The sequence below is a fragment of the Sander lucioperca genome, chromosome 4 (assembly GCF_008315115.2).
Source record: "Sander lucioperca isolate FBNREF2018 chromosome 4, SLUC_FBN_1.2, whole genome shotgun sequence".
NCBI lineage: Eukaryota > Metazoa > Chordata > Actinopteri > Perciformes > Percidae > Sander > Sander lucioperca.
This window is the reverse complement of record NC_050176.1, coordinates 17,815,547-17,832,584: the sequence shown is the minus strand read 5'-3', so window position 1 is coordinate 17,832,584 and position 17,038 is coordinate 17,815,547. Positions and strand designations below refer to the sequence as shown.

Sequence of the window (17,038 nt, the reverse complement as noted above, 5' to 3'; positions counted from 1 at the left end):
CAAAATTTGGCAAAACTTATTATACCTTTAAGTAGAAGTTAAGTAAGATTAGGTTTAAAAGTGAGATTGGGTTAAAAGATTATGTTGTTAACCCAATGGATTGTATACATGCTATTGCAGTTCATTGTCAAAATAAAAAAAAAAGTAAAGTGAATTAGAGGTGTGTGATCAAGGGGGAGCGTGTTAAATCCAAAAGATGAAATACTGTAGGGGAAGAAAGACAAGCAACAGCTCTTAAACCCCAATATGAGAAAATGAAAGGGGAGGGAATTAAGGAAATGAGTTCGAGGAGGAGAAAGGAAAGGCGATTTAAAGGAAAGTTTACAACGATTTCAGGGAGCAATGGACATCTCCAACACTTGACCTTCTACTAACACATTCAATTTCACATTACGCTTTGCAGTTGTTGGAATGATGAATCTCCACAAAGAAACAAAGTTTCTTTGTGCAGATTCATCATTCCAACAACTGTGTACACAACAGTGTACCAACTTTTATTTACTTTTAGACATTGAATTTTGCTGATTGTATTGTAACTGAGCGAAATGTCTATGATTAAAACTTAGAAAGGTTTTTTCATTTAAGGCATACAGTGTTTTGAAACACCGACTTTGCACTGTGCCTTTTCAGCAGTCTGCCCCAAATCCTCGTAAATCAGGCATTTCTATACTGTCTGGCCACGCAAAAAGACCAAACCTTGGAAATGTGTGTGCTTTTGTGAGTGGAGCTGCAAAAAAAATACAGCTGCACATATTTCAGTTTAGTCTTAGATTTATAGTCTGTCACTTTCTAGCTACAGCTGGCTGTGAGGTCTCGCTCACTAGGCGAGCACTAATGGGCAATGAGTGGAGAAGGAGAATAAAACGAAAAGGAGGATAAGGTGGGGGGAGATCAACAATTTGGTGGAAACAGGAAGACAGCTATCAGTGGGAGGAATGAGAGAAGCGGAAGTCAGGGGTGGAGGAGAAAGACAGAAGAGGCTCAAAGAGTAAAGTAGAAAGTTTGGAGATCAAAAAGAGTTGGCAAGGGTGGAGGAAAATTCGCACGGCAGATGTTTCGACATCATTTGACATCTGCTTGGGTGCTTTCATGGAAAAAAAACAACTTGGTGTAGCTGTCATGTTGAAACAGATCGAGCAAAGATGCAGCGGGTTCGTCTGCCCTGTTTGGCAGAAAACGCCACCAGAGAGAAATGTGGAACGATGGAAAATTCTGGAAAAGGTGGGATAAGAGGTGATGGTGTTTATGCATCTGTTTGGAAACGCGTCACAAGCATAATGATGGCACACTGCTGCAAAATAAGCCCCTGAGTATCAAATAGGCACCGCCTGTAGGCTTGAAGGGAGGCTCTGAAAACTTTGTGGCATGCTCCATCATGAGCTGTCGTTAGCTTGGATTCAGACAAGTTACAATAGAAGCCAATGGGGACCCAGAGTCGTCATTGGGAACATGTCAAACTATATGAAAACAGCCACTGAGACTTCTGAAATCACTCCAGCAACCTAATCCACTTCTCTGTCATGAATGCTCCATATTCTCAGTATGCTGCTCTCCTCCAAAACATTTCTAATAAAGCTACTTCCAGGGGAGTTTTGAATCTCTTTTAATATTAGTGTATTTAGCTATGGCTACATTTACATTGCTATGTTTTGGTTTTTAAGTTTTGAGCCAAAAGCGATCCCCATGCACACAAGTGTTTTTAGCTCAAGTAGAAAAACTAATCTGCGTTTAAACTAACATGCCCAAATCGCATATCTCATCAACATTCTCTTATACTGGGCATGCATGTGGGGGGTAAACAGGAGGCAGCATGTATGCTTGGACCATTGCTGGTAGTTGCCACGGTAACGTTAGTAGCTTAGTCACAGAGAACGAGATGCCATGACCGATAAGACCCAATCAGGCGGCGAAACATTGGCATCAGTGTTGGTGTTGCTAAAGGTCTTTGTTTGCAGCCGTTGAGACTTCAACACAACCCCGGAGATTCCAAACCAAAACGGGGTCAGAGGTATTTTAAATATATCTCCGGTATAGGGGCTCTGAAACGCCAGAGCAGTGTGAATGCGAGGTGCAAATGTAGCAAAAGATGTAAGATTTAACCAAAACTTAGCAATGTAAATGTAGCCTATGCTGTGGAGAAACTGAGTGTTTGGAACATACTGACCAAACAAGTGAAAGTGAGAAGTAAATTAGTCTTAGGAAGAAAAGTCTGCAGGAGGGGTTTCAGAAGTTTCTATAGAAATGTTGATTTTGTTGGCACTTTGCCATGTCAGTGGGTCACCATTAAAGCAAACTACAATGTGTTCAAAGCCACCTTACAAGCCTCACAGGGCAACTGTTTGAAATTGAAAAGATAGATTTTCTGTAGTGTATTTCTTTAAGGGAACAAACACATTTACAACTCAACACACAGTTTTAATGGCCTTACTATACCCATTCATAATGATCCTTTTTTGAAACTGCGCCAACAATGTGACAGCAGCTCCAATTTGAAATATGGTTTATTAGCAGTAGCTATACTATGCCCCCATCACGCCACATCGTTCAGACAATATTTACGGGTTACAGACAAAGTATTTACGCCAGCCTTCAACTTGTTAATTCCAAGTTAGCGAATTCAAGAATTTCCGACGGTGATGATACAATAAAGAACTACAGAAGTGTCAATAAACTTTGTTTGTCTTTTTGAACTGTGTGACATAAACCCAAGCAATAACCAAATCAGAATAACAGGACATGTTCCTGTTCTTCCTGTTCTGCCAACGCTGCATTAGTTAACTCTTGTAGGCATTCTTATTAGGCATCAGTCAAAATATATTAACTGTCTTCACCTTCTAGAAATGCTTGAATAAAACTCTGCTACTGTATCTTGTGCTGGCAAACCTCTACAACATATCCCACCTCTGAACAAACACCATGACTGTCACCACGGTAACTCGATAGCAGCAGCGGTGGAAGCATGATAACAAATAGTGCCATGCAATGCAACAGTTGTCAGGGTATCCAAACTCTACATACATAATGTAGAAGCTGAAGACGTCAGAGGGTGGAAAAGACAGAAATAGAAAAGGAATAAAAGGGGATGAAATGAAGACAAAGTAAAGTAAAAAAAAACAAAGAGCCAGATAAATGGAGAGAAGGATGAAGAAAGAAAAGAGACTTTTATGTATCATAAAACTAACTATAGTAGTCTGTTTGCATAATTCCACAGTTCTGTTATGGAACAGAATCGTTGCGCCTTGTTTTGACAGTAAATATGGTTGAAAAATCTCACTGTAGGAACATATTTCATCTGTCCACGCTGGTGAGATCTGCACAGCAGCGGGTCACTGTCATATCCTATATGATAGGTCTTTTGTCATGTTTTGACAGGATGGATAGCGTGTTATAATACTGCTGCTCTGTTATTAATAACAGTCGGTTATACTGAAGCCCCTTTGGGACTGTTTGGAAGCAATTGGGCCTCCATTAAGCAGATCAAATATCGCCACCATAAAACATGATGCATGGGATATATATAGCAGGTCGATGCCAGCGCTGTTATCAAAGAACGCTCTTCTCCACTCCAACACTACCAGCTGGGCTTTGGCTGACAGGGCGAGTATGTCACATTAGATTCAAATTTAAATTACATTCAAACTCCATTTGCAATATCACTTGGCGGAAAATATGGCAATTATTGTACTTCTCGCTTCCGCGTTTGATGTTTAAGGTTGGATTTTGCATACTCACATTGCTGCAAAGTGACTTAAATATGACCATAATGGATCTCTGATGGATGTAGACTTTTCCTACCCATATTTCAACAGTACAGCCCGACTACTTTAATACTATAATGACTTTGGGTGATGGGTCTATCTGAGTCGGATTATTTGTTTTTGAGAATCTGAGAATTAATTTGAGACAAATCTGGTCTTTCTGCATTAACATTGGTCATTAAATGTGTTCTCACATAATCAAATTTACAAAATGGATAGATTAATAATAAACATTTTTAGAATAAATAATCTTGATATGGAAAGTTAATAAAATCTAAAAATATGTCATATTGACACTGTAGGAAACGACCAAGGTAGCCAAGTAGGGCTAACTATGGCTCAGATTTGGCCTACATGGGCTGTTTTCTGGCACCAGAGAGCCAAATGTGAGCCGGCCCATACAGTAAATGGCTGCCAGATTCAGCTAGGCTTTGAAGAAGCTGATGTGGGCTGAGAATCAGCTCGGTTTAGCAGCGATGTCGGTCGTGAAACAAGTCGGCTCTTAAGCCTGGCTCCTTTAAGAGAAGGATGGGAGCCGGCTCCCGTCTGAGAGCTGTTTTTTTATTTGTAAATTCTTACAAGACTGAATAATAGGATGACCCTAAATCATATTTGTTAAATAGAATCAAGAAACGTCTCACTTTAAAAGCCAAGAATGGCAAGACTGTAGTATGTTATTGTGCCGGTAACGTAGGCAGTGAACAGGAGACCACATGTGCATATAGTGTTGGATTTTTTTCCTTCCAAACCCACGTACAAAATGAAATTGTATTGGTGGGATGTCTAAGTTTGAATCTGATTCAAATCTTACCCTATCATTAGCCTAATTCCCAGATAAAGTGTGTTTTTGTCGCACCTCTTTGACAACAAACATGATTGCCTGAGTCAGAAATAATATAATATAAATAACACTTAACTTAATTATTACATTAAGTATTATTAATTCACCAACTTGCTCATTAAAAAGAAGAATATTTTGTATTTCCTAAGTGGTGCACAATAAATACCTGGTAAATCAAATGAGTAAAAGTTTCACAAAATGGTAATTATATATATATATATATATATATATATATATATTTTTTTTTTTTTTTTTTCCCCCTTTATTTGATAGTGACAGTGAATAGACAGGAAAGGGGGAGAGAAAGAAAGGGGATGACACGTAGCATAGGGCCGCAGGTCGGATTCGAACCCGGGCCGCTGCTAGGACTCAGCCTACATGGGGCGCACGCTCTTACTGGGTGAGCTAGAGGCCGCCCCGTAATCATTATATTTTTCAAACTTTAATCAGAGGAAATTTGCTTTCAACATCATCTTTCCTCCTGTAACACTCATTAGCTGCTCAGTGCAATCACAGACTTTTTCAACACAACACCAAGCAGCTCCAGTGGAGTAGTTTGGAGATTTAGTGCTTAAAGGTATAAAGTTAAAGAAGTGAAGAACATGAGTTATTCCTTTTTCCCTGGTTTGTCTTTCTCAGTTCCTCTTTTTAACTGGGACAGGCATCTGGTACTAACATTATGCTGCTGCTACCAAAAACACCTAGCGCCCTCACGGAGGAGTTCTGACCAGCTAACACAAGCGCTGAAGCGTTTGGAATGCACTTTAGTAAATGGCATTCATTGTGCTCATACACGAAATATAGACAAATGGAGAGTTTTCCATTTTGACTGTATTTCTTTCAGCTTCCCTCACTAAGCTCCTCAGTAAGTATTATGAGGCAGTTTTAAAGAAAAGAAAAAAAAGCATGACACTTTGATGACCCAGTTTCACATATTCAAAGTGTTTGCAAGATTTGCGTCAGCCCAAAGTTGGTTGCGGTTTCATGACAGCCCTAGAGCTGAATGACTAGTGCTGAGGTAAGAAATGAACCAACTGAAAAGGGGAATCATGACAAGAGTCTCTACCACAGTATGTTGCATAATGTAACTGGAAATCCGGTACAATGACAGTGTAAGCACAGGAAGAAGAGACAACAGAATGGCTGCTAAAATGCTTCTAGGAAACTCAGTCTGTTTGTTCATTTACTTTGTAGAATCCTCATTAGCTCCTGTATAGCAGCACCTATTCTTAATTACAATTGGTCGACAATGCAATAATGAATGTGCTGTACATCAAACTAAATCGTGGTCATTGCATCACATAGTCAGTCCATACCAGACCTTTGTAATCACTTCACAAATTGTTAACTCTTTAAATTTCTGTAAGTGATTTTTATCTATGTGAAATATATGTGTGTATGTGTGTTTGTTGTGTTATGGTTGTCTAAGCTACTGGATGCCTAAAATTTCCCTTGGGATGAATAAAGTATCTATCTATCTATCTATCTATCTATCTATCTATCTATCTATCTATCTATCTATCAAACACAATACAATACATCGCAAACGATACAAAATAGGACATCATAAGACGAAGACTAAACACAATAGCATAATTTCATTGCATAACACATATGATAAAGACAAAATACACAGACAAGACAAAGACAGACACATAGACGTTTGCTTCCCTCACTGTCTACATGTCAAAATATGTACTGTATAAAACAAAACAATGCTAATATGGCCTTCCATTTCCCATCCTTCTTCAAATACAACACTCTCACTCAGAATTTAGACCTTTTTATATCATTGTCACATTCTTCAATACAACAACCTGTCAGATGATCCAAACAGTTTTAGCAGGCAAAAGACAGTGTGTGACAAGAATGAGTCAAAAGTAGAAAAGCATGTACATGTCTATGAGTGTGTGTGTGTGTGTGTGTGTGTGTGACAGAGTGAGAGAGAATGAGGGGGATGGAGGGGTGGAAAGAGTCAGATCTGCACTCCTTCTAATTCTAATTCTAATTAGAGTCTGATGTTCAGGGTCAAACTCACCGTGTGCAGGTACTGTAACACTGTTTACACTGATCACTACAGCTCATCTACGCATGTATTTGTGTGTGTGTGTGTGTGTGTGTGTGTGTGTGTGCGTGTGTGTGTGTGTGTGTGTGTGTGTGTGTGTGTGTGTGTGTGTGTGTGTGTGCGTGCGTGCGTGCGTGCGTGCGTGCGTGGGCAGGAAATGAGAACCATGATGAAGTGTGTCTCGGAGAGGAAACTCTGTTTAATTAGTGCTCCTCAGAGAGAGATCAGACTGACCAGCCTGCAACAACAGGTTAAGCGCAACAAGCAGGAAGGGAGGGTGAGAGGGAGGGAGATGGAAGGAGGGTGAGATACAGTGAGAACAAAATAATGTTGTATTGGTCCTGTATTGAGAAAACAAAAAGCACTGCAGGAGATCATTACCTCAATTTCCCATTAATTAATTCATTACTGTTTTGTTCAAACTTTATTTTTTACAATATTAGTAGCAGGGGGTCCCTGCTGCGTCTCTCTTTCAGTTAAGGGGTCCTTGGTTTAAAAAAAAACGTTGAAGAACCCTGATATATGTGTATGTAACATTGTAGTTTATTCTTTGGGCTAGGATCTTTTTAAAAGCAGTTTTTACTGAGAGTTTGTGCTTTGCCAGGAACCATTAATGTTCTGCCCACCCACAACTAAAATATGGTTGCCAATCCATTTGGCTAGAGTGCTGTCAATCTGACCATTGTGATTTCCATTGGATCAGAGTATTGTCACTCGGCTGTCTGTTCGGTCCATCTTCCCAGCCTTTGTCACATGACCAATTAGGGCCCTGTCTTGCACCCAGCGCAATTGACTTTGTACACTGACGCATGTCAGCGGACTTTTCCCTCCACAGACTCACGTCGGTAAATTAGGGAATGAACTTGCACTCCCGGGGACGGTTCAGCAAAAAGAGGAGGCGTGTTCCGGCGCAAACGTTCCCTAGTGCTATTTTGCAGTTTCAGAAAACAATTCCGCCACAGACCAGGAAAAACGTAGTCTAAAGTCAGTGGCGCGTTATTCAGATGCTATTTTAAGGGCGCATGCTTGGCCGTAATGTAGAGTGTGCACACTGCGCATACACTTTGCTTCTCTCATCTCACGGACCCAGCAGTTCCCATTTTTGCAAACCATACATAAAATATGAAAATATGACCTTGTTTTACACAACATTTCCATGAATCATGGATGTGTTGATGACATAAATGAGGAAATATTAGAGGACTTAAGGAGATGTGATGTTGAACTGCATGTGCCGATGCCACTTAACCCAAATGCCCCAGCAGCAGCACGGAGAGGAGAGACAGAAGAGCTGCATCGTCTATAGTGAGGGAATCTCGGTCTAATGTTAGACTACATTGCATCCGCCATTATAATGGCAAGCCGCCATGGAAAAAGCGCGCCTGCTTTTAAAGGGAATGTGAGATAAAGCTCTGATTGGTTTATTGCACGTTACGCCCAAACCACACCGATGAGTAATGTAGCTACTTCAGACCAACCCATTTTAGATTTGCGTTGGGCGCAAGAGTCATTTATCCCGCCGGTATAATAGCAACAGCGCCCGAGATCCGCCAACAAAGCTACTTGCGTTTGGCGTTTGATACTTGCGTTTAAGATCGTTAAAATAGGGCCCTTAATGTTTCCATAATGACTATCCAAAATGATGATACCATTGAACCAGCACTGGAATTGTTTAAAAAAAAAGTGGCAGACTGAGCCTAAAGAAAATGTGTATTGTATGAGGATAGAATTTATTTAAAATGAAAACAAGTGCAATTAATAATGAATGTGATGTTGTATTTAGCAGAATTACATTATGTTTTATCCTATCCAATATTGCTTATTTTTCTAAGATTATTGACACATTATATGTGATATTGGCCGATACAAACAAACTCGTCATGACTTGATATGAAGATAAATGTGTTTGCTTTGTCTGCTTTAAACCGCCTCACTGAGGACATTATAATGCTAATGAGGTCTTTTCATCAGTCTTGGTGAAGTTAATATCTGTGTCATGAGTTAGTAAATAAATTCTGTCACAAGTATATTAAGACAAATGAGTGTGTAAGTGTGTGGTAGGGGTTTTGACAACACTGTAATACTACAGCTTTGATAAAGCTCATGTTAAAATATGTGTGGAAGATTGGGCCCCTTGGTTTTGTGACAGTTCACGGCAGGACGAATACTTTGTTATTGAGGAACAGCGACAGTCACACCTTTGAGTGGAGGTTAGTGCTACAGCAATTCACGTACTATTTGAGACAAGGAAATGAGCTGCAGGAGGACGCTGGGAGCACATTTGAGTGTGGAAATGAAGCAGGGGACAGATAACAATGGAGCTCAACTGATTAAATTACAAATGGGGGGACAAAAGAGCAGAGAGGATGATAACGGACGGATACAGAAGTGAATATGAAATGAATCCAATGAGCACAAAGCAGATAAAGCAAACTCAAATAGAGAGATGGAAAGACTGATTGAAGGAATGGAGGTAAATAATGATGCCAAGAGGGAGACGGAGAAACAGAAGAGAATGAATAACAAACCGAGCTAAGTTCAACCAGGGGCCAGATGCATATATGTGTACATATAAAGTCTGCACCACCACAGTGCAGAGATGATCTGCATACCATTGTGCTACACATGTCTTCATTATCCCTGGTCATAAATAAATCACTATAGGGTTTTTACATGCCAATGCGGCAAATGCCTGGAGCAAGGCCCTTAATAATGGATGATGCCCTGTCTTCAGGACAGTGGATCAGTGGATTAAAAAGAGTATGTGAATGTGTTTGTGTGTGTGTGTGTGTGTGTGTGTGTGTGTGTGTGTGTGTGTGTGTGTATGTGTGTTCATCGATGGGAAGTCCAGGAGTAGCTAAAGGCCATCTGCTATCTGAAGAGCGATAGCCTTTTAATTAACTTCATTATCTAGCTGCCCATCGCTAATGGACATGTGCAACTGATTAAACCGCATGTTGCAGAGTTCTCTAGAAAAGAGATTCGGGGGGGGGGGGGGGGGAAGGAATGGAGAGATAAAATGAAGAGATAAAAGTAAACCATGTGGGAAATGAGGAGAGGAAAGAAGTGGGCAGGAGCAAGAAGAGGAAGTGTATACATAACAGGATAAAAAAAACAAAAAAAAAAAACAGGAAGAGAGAAGAACAAATAATGGACAGAAGAAAGACAAAGAAGAGACAATATTGGTAGAGCAATGGAGGTGAGATGGAGAGGGAGGTTAGGGGTGTAAATCAAAAGTTTTATCACGATTAGAGGTTATATACATTCTTTGAACAACAACACAATATTTGCTGATATTTTGAAGTCAGCCACATACGATTTTGAATGGATTCAATTCAGGGGCCTGCGATCGATATGAGACTATATCATTAATTAACACAATCAGTTACACTGATAGTGACTCAAAAAAAGCAACTTAAATATGATATGACAATTTTACTACTGAGCTCTTCCAGACATTTACATAAAAAAATATGAATTGGGAATCTAAAATAAAGGGGAATCTAACAGACGATACGATTATATTAGATTGTGGATCATTGAATCGATAAATGGATCCAGACTGATGTATCGGACCGGAGAGGACCAAGACAAAAGAGAACAATGGAGAGGGTGAGGATGTTACTGTGTAAGAGGTGAAGAAAGGAGAGTCAAAAAAAAAAAAAAAAGGAAAGTCGAGCAGAGCAACAGAACAAAGGACATTTTACCTTGACAGTCATCTCCGCAACAAAGATGGCAGTAAAGATGTAGTTGGAAACAGTGAGAAACAGCCTTTCCTGTAACAAAAGGAGAAAGGACAAAAAGTGAGAGAAATGAAAGGGAACGAGTTTGAAGGAGGAAGGGAAGAGGAAAAGAAGAAATAAAAGAGTCAAAAAGAAGTGGCAGCTCGGGAAGACAAAGTGTTGCAGGAAGATTGATTGCAGTTGGCTTTATTTAGAAGCTTCGGAGAGCAGGGAATGAGACTTCATTTGTCAGTGTTTTTGCTATTAAATTAGAATTAGCTGTCGTTGGCAAATTAAATGCCCAATGTGAAAGAGTTGCTCCGCTTTGATTTGAACGCTTCAGATCACTTGCTTTGAAAAGAGCCTACCATTCAATCATTTTTGTGCCGCTTGATTGCAGGAAAGTGGCTTGATGCCAGAATCTAGTGAGAGCTCAGAGCAATGAAGGCAAAGCGGCATTGTGAAGTGGATCTTAGTCATTTAAATAATTGCTTGTTTGTAAATCATCCGTACGGTTATTTTTCCTAAATGAGCAACAGCTTGTTTACAAGAAATAGTATACATTAGAAATGGGTTATCATCACAACCAGAATTGTTATACCTGAGCTACTTCTCACATCAAATGTGTTCTTGAAAGAGAAGTCAATTCCGTCAATTAAAAAATAAAAACCTGCACATGTATATTAAACTCTATTTCTACATACAGTTAAGATCAATATATTTAACCAAAAATGGGCTCTGAAGATGTCCACCGTATAACAGGATTTCTGCAGGTTTCAGCAAGTTAAATTTAAGAGCTTTTTAAGACCATTATGAATTAAATTTAAGACCTGTATCATAACATCAACTAAGCCCTAAATTCAGTTTTTTTTCAAGCCAAGTAACGCTAAACTTGCACTTCCCCCATAGCTGAAGAATAATGTCTGTGGTACGATCCCAAAAGCTGATTGGCTGCACTATTAGTTGCATGTTGGTCTCATTTGTAGTCGTAATACAGAGAATTATATTGGAACTACAAAAGAAAGAACTACAACTTAAAATAAAGAGCATTAGAGGTAGCGTTGCATGGACGTAGGGAAATTAAGACCTGTTTAAAATTATTTAAGACCTAGAACACGATACTTAAGCGAATTTAAGACTTTTTAAGGCCTACAATTTTGATTTTGAAATTTCAGATTTTTAAGACCCCGCGGAAACGCTGTATAAGAGCAGTCTCACCTCAGATATGCAGACTGTAAGAGGATAAAACAATGTTCACTTATAGCAGTTACATCACTCATGAGCAGGGCCACACGGAATCTGCAAACAGCTAATCCAGCTAATTTTTCTGCGGATTTAACAAAACATTCAAATTAAACTCAGAATGTTAACACATCTCCACCCAAAGCAGAAAAACAGTCCCCTAAATTCCGCAGATTTTTTAAATCTGGATCATCGCTAAAACCTGTAAAAGAATCTGCAGTTTCCGTTTCAGTCTGCTCATGAGTAAACACAGCATTACAGTGTTTGATGATCAGGGATGTAGAAACATAGCTCTTACCAGGCTGCCTTGCATTATCTTCGGCCTCTCCAGAGCCACTGTGATGCAGTTGAGAAAGATGAAGGCCAGGACAACATAGTCAAAGAGCTTATGGGCGATAATGGACTGGCAGAGCACCCTGAACCTGACATGAGAGAAACAAAAAGAAGAGGAAGATATGAGGAGAATGCAAGATTTGTTCAAGAATTGTCTATATGGGTAATATGTTCATGTGAAATTGCATCTAAACAGCTGAAGATCTTTTAATTCTCCTCTTAACTAGTTTCTTTAAGATACCCCCAAAAAAACATGGTCTTATGGGTGAAAGGAAATACTGTTTACTGTTGACATCTGATATTTTAGCAGTATTACACTTGTTGAAAACCAAGTATGATTTAGAGTACACGTTGGGAGTACAAGCAACAGAAACTGAATTTTTCGAGACTGTAATCTTTTTAGTTTTGTCTCTGGTATAAATCTACATCTTTAACTAAACAGGATGAGAAGGTAAAACTCTGTGGTCGACTTGTAGTTACGAAGTGTGAATATAAAATGCAAAGATTTTTTTTCATTTTAATGGAGAAAAACAATGTTGTGAAATGTTCTAAGTTTTCATTTCTCCTCGCCTCCAACAATTATTCTAATTAAACAATCTGGGTTTCCTTTTGAAAGGCTTTTTAGGGGAAACTTACTCTAAGGTGGGACAGCTCACCAGGCATCAGCTACTGTTTGCATCATGTGATGAGAACCATTGTCTATCTCTCTATCTCTATCTAGTCTGAATAGATTTTAATATCCTTAGAAACTCTCACACACCTCATATGCAGCTATAAAGGGAACATAATATACTGATCCTGAGAGAGAATCAATGTGCTAATCTGACTGCTTTTTCCTCCAGACCTGGCAACCCTGTCCCTTTATCTATCGATTCAGATCTGGCAACGACCGTCCCCTGATATTGAGCATGAGCAGCGGCATCGCTGGTGTAGGCACTTCCCATCCCACCTGAGACACAACTTCTGTTGTTGGCTTGTTTCTCCTTTTGTTTGTTTGTCTGCTTTAATTCTGCTTAGGTACACTTGTTAGAGCAAACACACACACACACACACACACACACACACACACACACACACACAATCACACACAGACACAGTACACTGAGGCATAAAGAAGGCATAGACGCACATATGCTCACACACTCCCACATGCACATATGCAAAGTCCTCCACAAACACGCAAAACGACACTAGCAAAGATATGGCCTAATGCTAGTACACACGCCGCCAACACATGCAGCCCTTGCTTGACAGATGGCCCCTGCCAGGATGCCAAAACACAGCCCTGGGGCCTGGCTTCACTTAAGTGGCTATCAGCACGCAGGGAATCGGGTGAGTGAGCGAGTGGATGACTGAGTGATTTTTCATTTATGTTGCTTTCAGGGGCCTTCTCTTTTCTACCAGCAATGCATTGGAGGCTGGAAGAAAACCTAATAACACAGACAAACACAGATGAACACACAGGCACACACACAGGCACACACAGGCACACACAGGCACACACAGGCACACACACACACACACACACACACACACAACTTGGAGCCCAGAGTCAATAACATTGTCTACAGAAAAAAATAAATGGTTTGGAGGAAACACGCAGAGATATCACTTCAACAAGCCATTTGTGAAACCAGAGGACAGCGGTTTTCTCTGTGTGAACAGACAAATGGTGTGACTAAGCAGCTTGCTGTTCTTCTACATTATCAGGACAGAGCTGGTAATGTTTGCTAACATTTGTTTTCAGTGCCATTGGTCTTGCTTGTCGACTCATCTTTGTGCACTTTAAGTTTCTCTGCGCTTTACTGCTGAACAAACAGGCTCGGCAGTAGAACCACTTTGCCAAAGCAAACTCTCACAAGTACTGACACAGAGATGCTTCCCATTTTGTAGAGTAGACTAGTCAAGTAGACCAAGGTTTTAAATAAAGGTCAAAGGGTTTAATATATCACTTTTTCATCAGTATACTTTCCACGAGGTTGGAGATTTTGGAGTGGAGAAACAGTTTAGCAGTTTAGCAACAACAAAGTTATAAAAAAACGTTTTCTGGAATTATTTGTTTAGAGTTTAAAGCTTTAGTGCGTAACTTTTTGATATTAATGAACGTCTGTTACATTCATCTGGTAAGGATGCCCCCTGGGCGTCTCCCTAGGGAGGTGTTCCAGGCACGTCCAGCTGGGAGGAGGCCTCGGGGAAGACCCAGGACTAGGTGGAGGAACTATATCTCCAACCTGGCATGGGAAAGCCTCGGGATCCCCCAGTTGGGGTCCCCTGCTGGAGCTGCTACCCCCGCGACCCGATACCGGATAAGCGGACGAAGATGGATGTTACATTCAAGCCATTGCCAAATGAGTTGCTACAAAGCTTATTGAGCCTATCAGCTCCACACAACTCTCTCTGTATTTCTCAGTATGGCTATGCTCAGAAGATTGTGGCATCCGGTGACTTTCCCGCGCAGAAAGTTGAGTGAAGATACTTACATCTTCTGAACAGTCGATCATGTTTTTGTAATCCTCCGTGCCCTCCTTGGCTACTAGCAACTACGTGGAGGAGGGGTGGGTGGGGTGCACGGTCGCGGAAGGCTTGTATCACGTGGACGCGCCGACAGTTCTATCGTCATTACTTAGAATTCCTCATGGGTGCGGAAGAAACTACGCACTATAGCTTTAACACTCAGACACTCAACTAACCTGCTCCATCAGGCTTGCGTTGGTGTGGTTTGATTAGATTGTGATTCGATTGGCAGTAGTCTTACCCAGCTAATGTTTTACGTATTACCCGAGACCACAGACCTAGAACAGTTAAACTCTAAGAAAGGACATGCTCTTCCGTTTTTAGAGCTGATTTTCTGTTCATTTGACTGATGTTTATGCGGGGGAGGTGTTAGAGCTGAGTTGTCCACTCACTTGTTCTGAGGGGAGAACAAGTAGACGGACCACTCCTCTCTAGATTCACACCAGTCTGGCTTGTACACCTCCATCATCTTCTGGATACGGAAACAAAAATTCTGGAGGAGAGAAAAGGGAATAGAGATGAAAAAAATAGGGGGTAATGGTTGTGTTTAAAGATCAAACTAGCAGTAATCTTTCATCAGTAATACACATCATCAAATTATCAACGTTGTGTTTAGGTTACTGTTGCCAGTGCCAGGTTTTGTTCGAGATTTCTGCCTGTTAAAAGGATGTTTTCCTCGCCGCCGCCAGACTAAGTGCTCTTTGGGGAATTGTTGGGTCTCTGTAAATTATTGTGTAGTCTAGACCTACTATTTCTATAAAGTGTCCTTCTGTTATGATTGTACACTATAAATAAAATGAAATATTTATGTTTTAGCTTGTTCTTAGTTCTTAGTATTATATTATAATATAATATTACAATGTTGTTTCTATAAGTCACATAGATTAACAACCACAACTACAGCACGTATACTTTTTTAAGATAACATTATATATTATCCCCATGCTATCCATTAGACTCCTGGCACTCTTGGAAATGTCATAATGTGACTGCAAAGTAACTGCAGTGGTTAGACAAATCAATACTGCTGCCTCATTTGTACACTAACTCCCACAATGATTATGATATATGTTTTGGTTTTCAGTATTGGAAGGGTTCCCTATTCATCCCTTGCTAGCAGCCCCCCTGAGTGGGCCAAAGCTAAAGCTCCTTTCTCATTTTGACACATATCAACATTAAAAAGATACACAACTGCCATTATAACATCCCTCCTAAAACTAAAGTATCTAGTTTAGCAGCCCATCTTAGTATTAAGACAATACAGTGGAAAACATATCATCTTAAAGTGCTCATGTTATGCTCATTTTCAGGTTCATAATTGTATTTAGAGGTTATATCAGAATAGCTTTACATGGTTTAATTTTCTAAAAACACCATATTTTTGTTGTACTGCACATTGCTGCAGCTCCTCTTTTCACCCTGTGTGTTGAGCTCTCTGTTTTAGCTACAGAGTGAGACATCTCACTTCTGTTCCATCTTTGTTGGGAGTCACACATGCGCAGTACCTAGGTAAGGACTACTACTGAGTCAGTGACTCACATTTGTCACGGAAGTAAAGGCTGGACTACAACACAGCTGTTTGGAGCAGTTTGTGAACAGTGTTTTCTGTTGGAGATGTTAAGTCCCTTTGGGGTGGACTTTGGGCTTTTTCACTTTGTAAACCTATAACGTGCACAAAAAAGATATATAACACAATAAAGGAAAGGTAAAAAAGCCAAAAAGCATAATATGAGCCCTTTAAGCGGTGATGATTATTCATTTTGCTTGTGACTTTAATGGCATTTCTTCTTTAGTAAATAGTCTTGGTAAATAAAGAAAGAACCACGGGTAACCAATGTACAGTAGATCTGTGCCACTCACATAATCTGTCTCTTCATCGAGGTCTGTTCTGTCCTTGCGTGCATTGACTTGAGGGAAAACCTCAGACATTAGCTGAGTGTGGGGACCCGGTGCCTTGCCATTACAATCCCGGTGGTCCACTCCGAAACCACTACCAGCGCCAGACCCCCCAGTGATGGATCCCCCTGCCCCAGACCCACTCCTCCTCCCGGGGTCTGGCTGAACAGGGGGCAGGCCCGGGGGCGGTCCGCCTGCCCGAAGCAGCTCCGGGAGCTCCAGGGAAAGAGCCCGTCGATCCCTCCTCGCAGCAAAATGTCTGGACAGAAACAGTGGGGGTGGAGGTGGATGATGAGGGGGTAGATTATGATGGGAGTGGGGTGGGTGGGAGAGAAGGGACTCCTGCTCGGCAGCATAAGTGTAGGAGTAGGGCGAGCGGGTGCTGTGTACACGGAGGCTGCCTCCTACCAGAGGAGCCCCACCGAACCCGTAGCTCCTCCGGCCCAGACTGTTTGAGCTAGACCTGCAGAGCAGACACAGATCAACCGTAGAGTTATGTAATATTCATGAACAATTTTCAACACATAGCAATAAAGAGGTAATCAACACTTTCTGTATATTAAGAGTTTAGTCATGAAGCTAATAGGAGCATAAAACAGGAAATGTTTGATGTTTCCATGTAGGTAATTAAGGCTTAATGAAGGTATTAAGAATGCATTAAGGCAAT

At 40.6% G+C, this 17,038-nt stretch overlaps 1 protein-coding gene across 2 annotated transcripts in view; it reads right to left on the bottom strand.

The window, feature by feature from the left end:
• Positions 1–17,038, bottom strand: part of LOC116042940 (voltage-dependent T-type calcium channel subunit alpha-1I-like) — a 284,645-nt gene that overhangs the window by 79,909 nt on the left and 187,698 nt on the right. For both annotated transcript variants that reach the window (XM_036000910.1, XM_036000911.1), the window contains 4 exons: positions 16,336–16,834; positions 14,868–14,968; positions 11,927–12,050; positions 10,372–10,440 (listed from right to left, as the gene is read on the bottom strand). In XM_036000910.1, the coding sequence (XP_035856803.1) occupies positions 10,372–10,440; positions 11,927–12,050; positions 14,868–14,968; positions 16,336–16,834 (793 nt within the window). The remainder of the gene's footprint in view (positions 1–10,371; positions 10,441–11,926; positions 12,051–14,867; positions 14,969–16,335; positions 16,835–17,038) is intronic.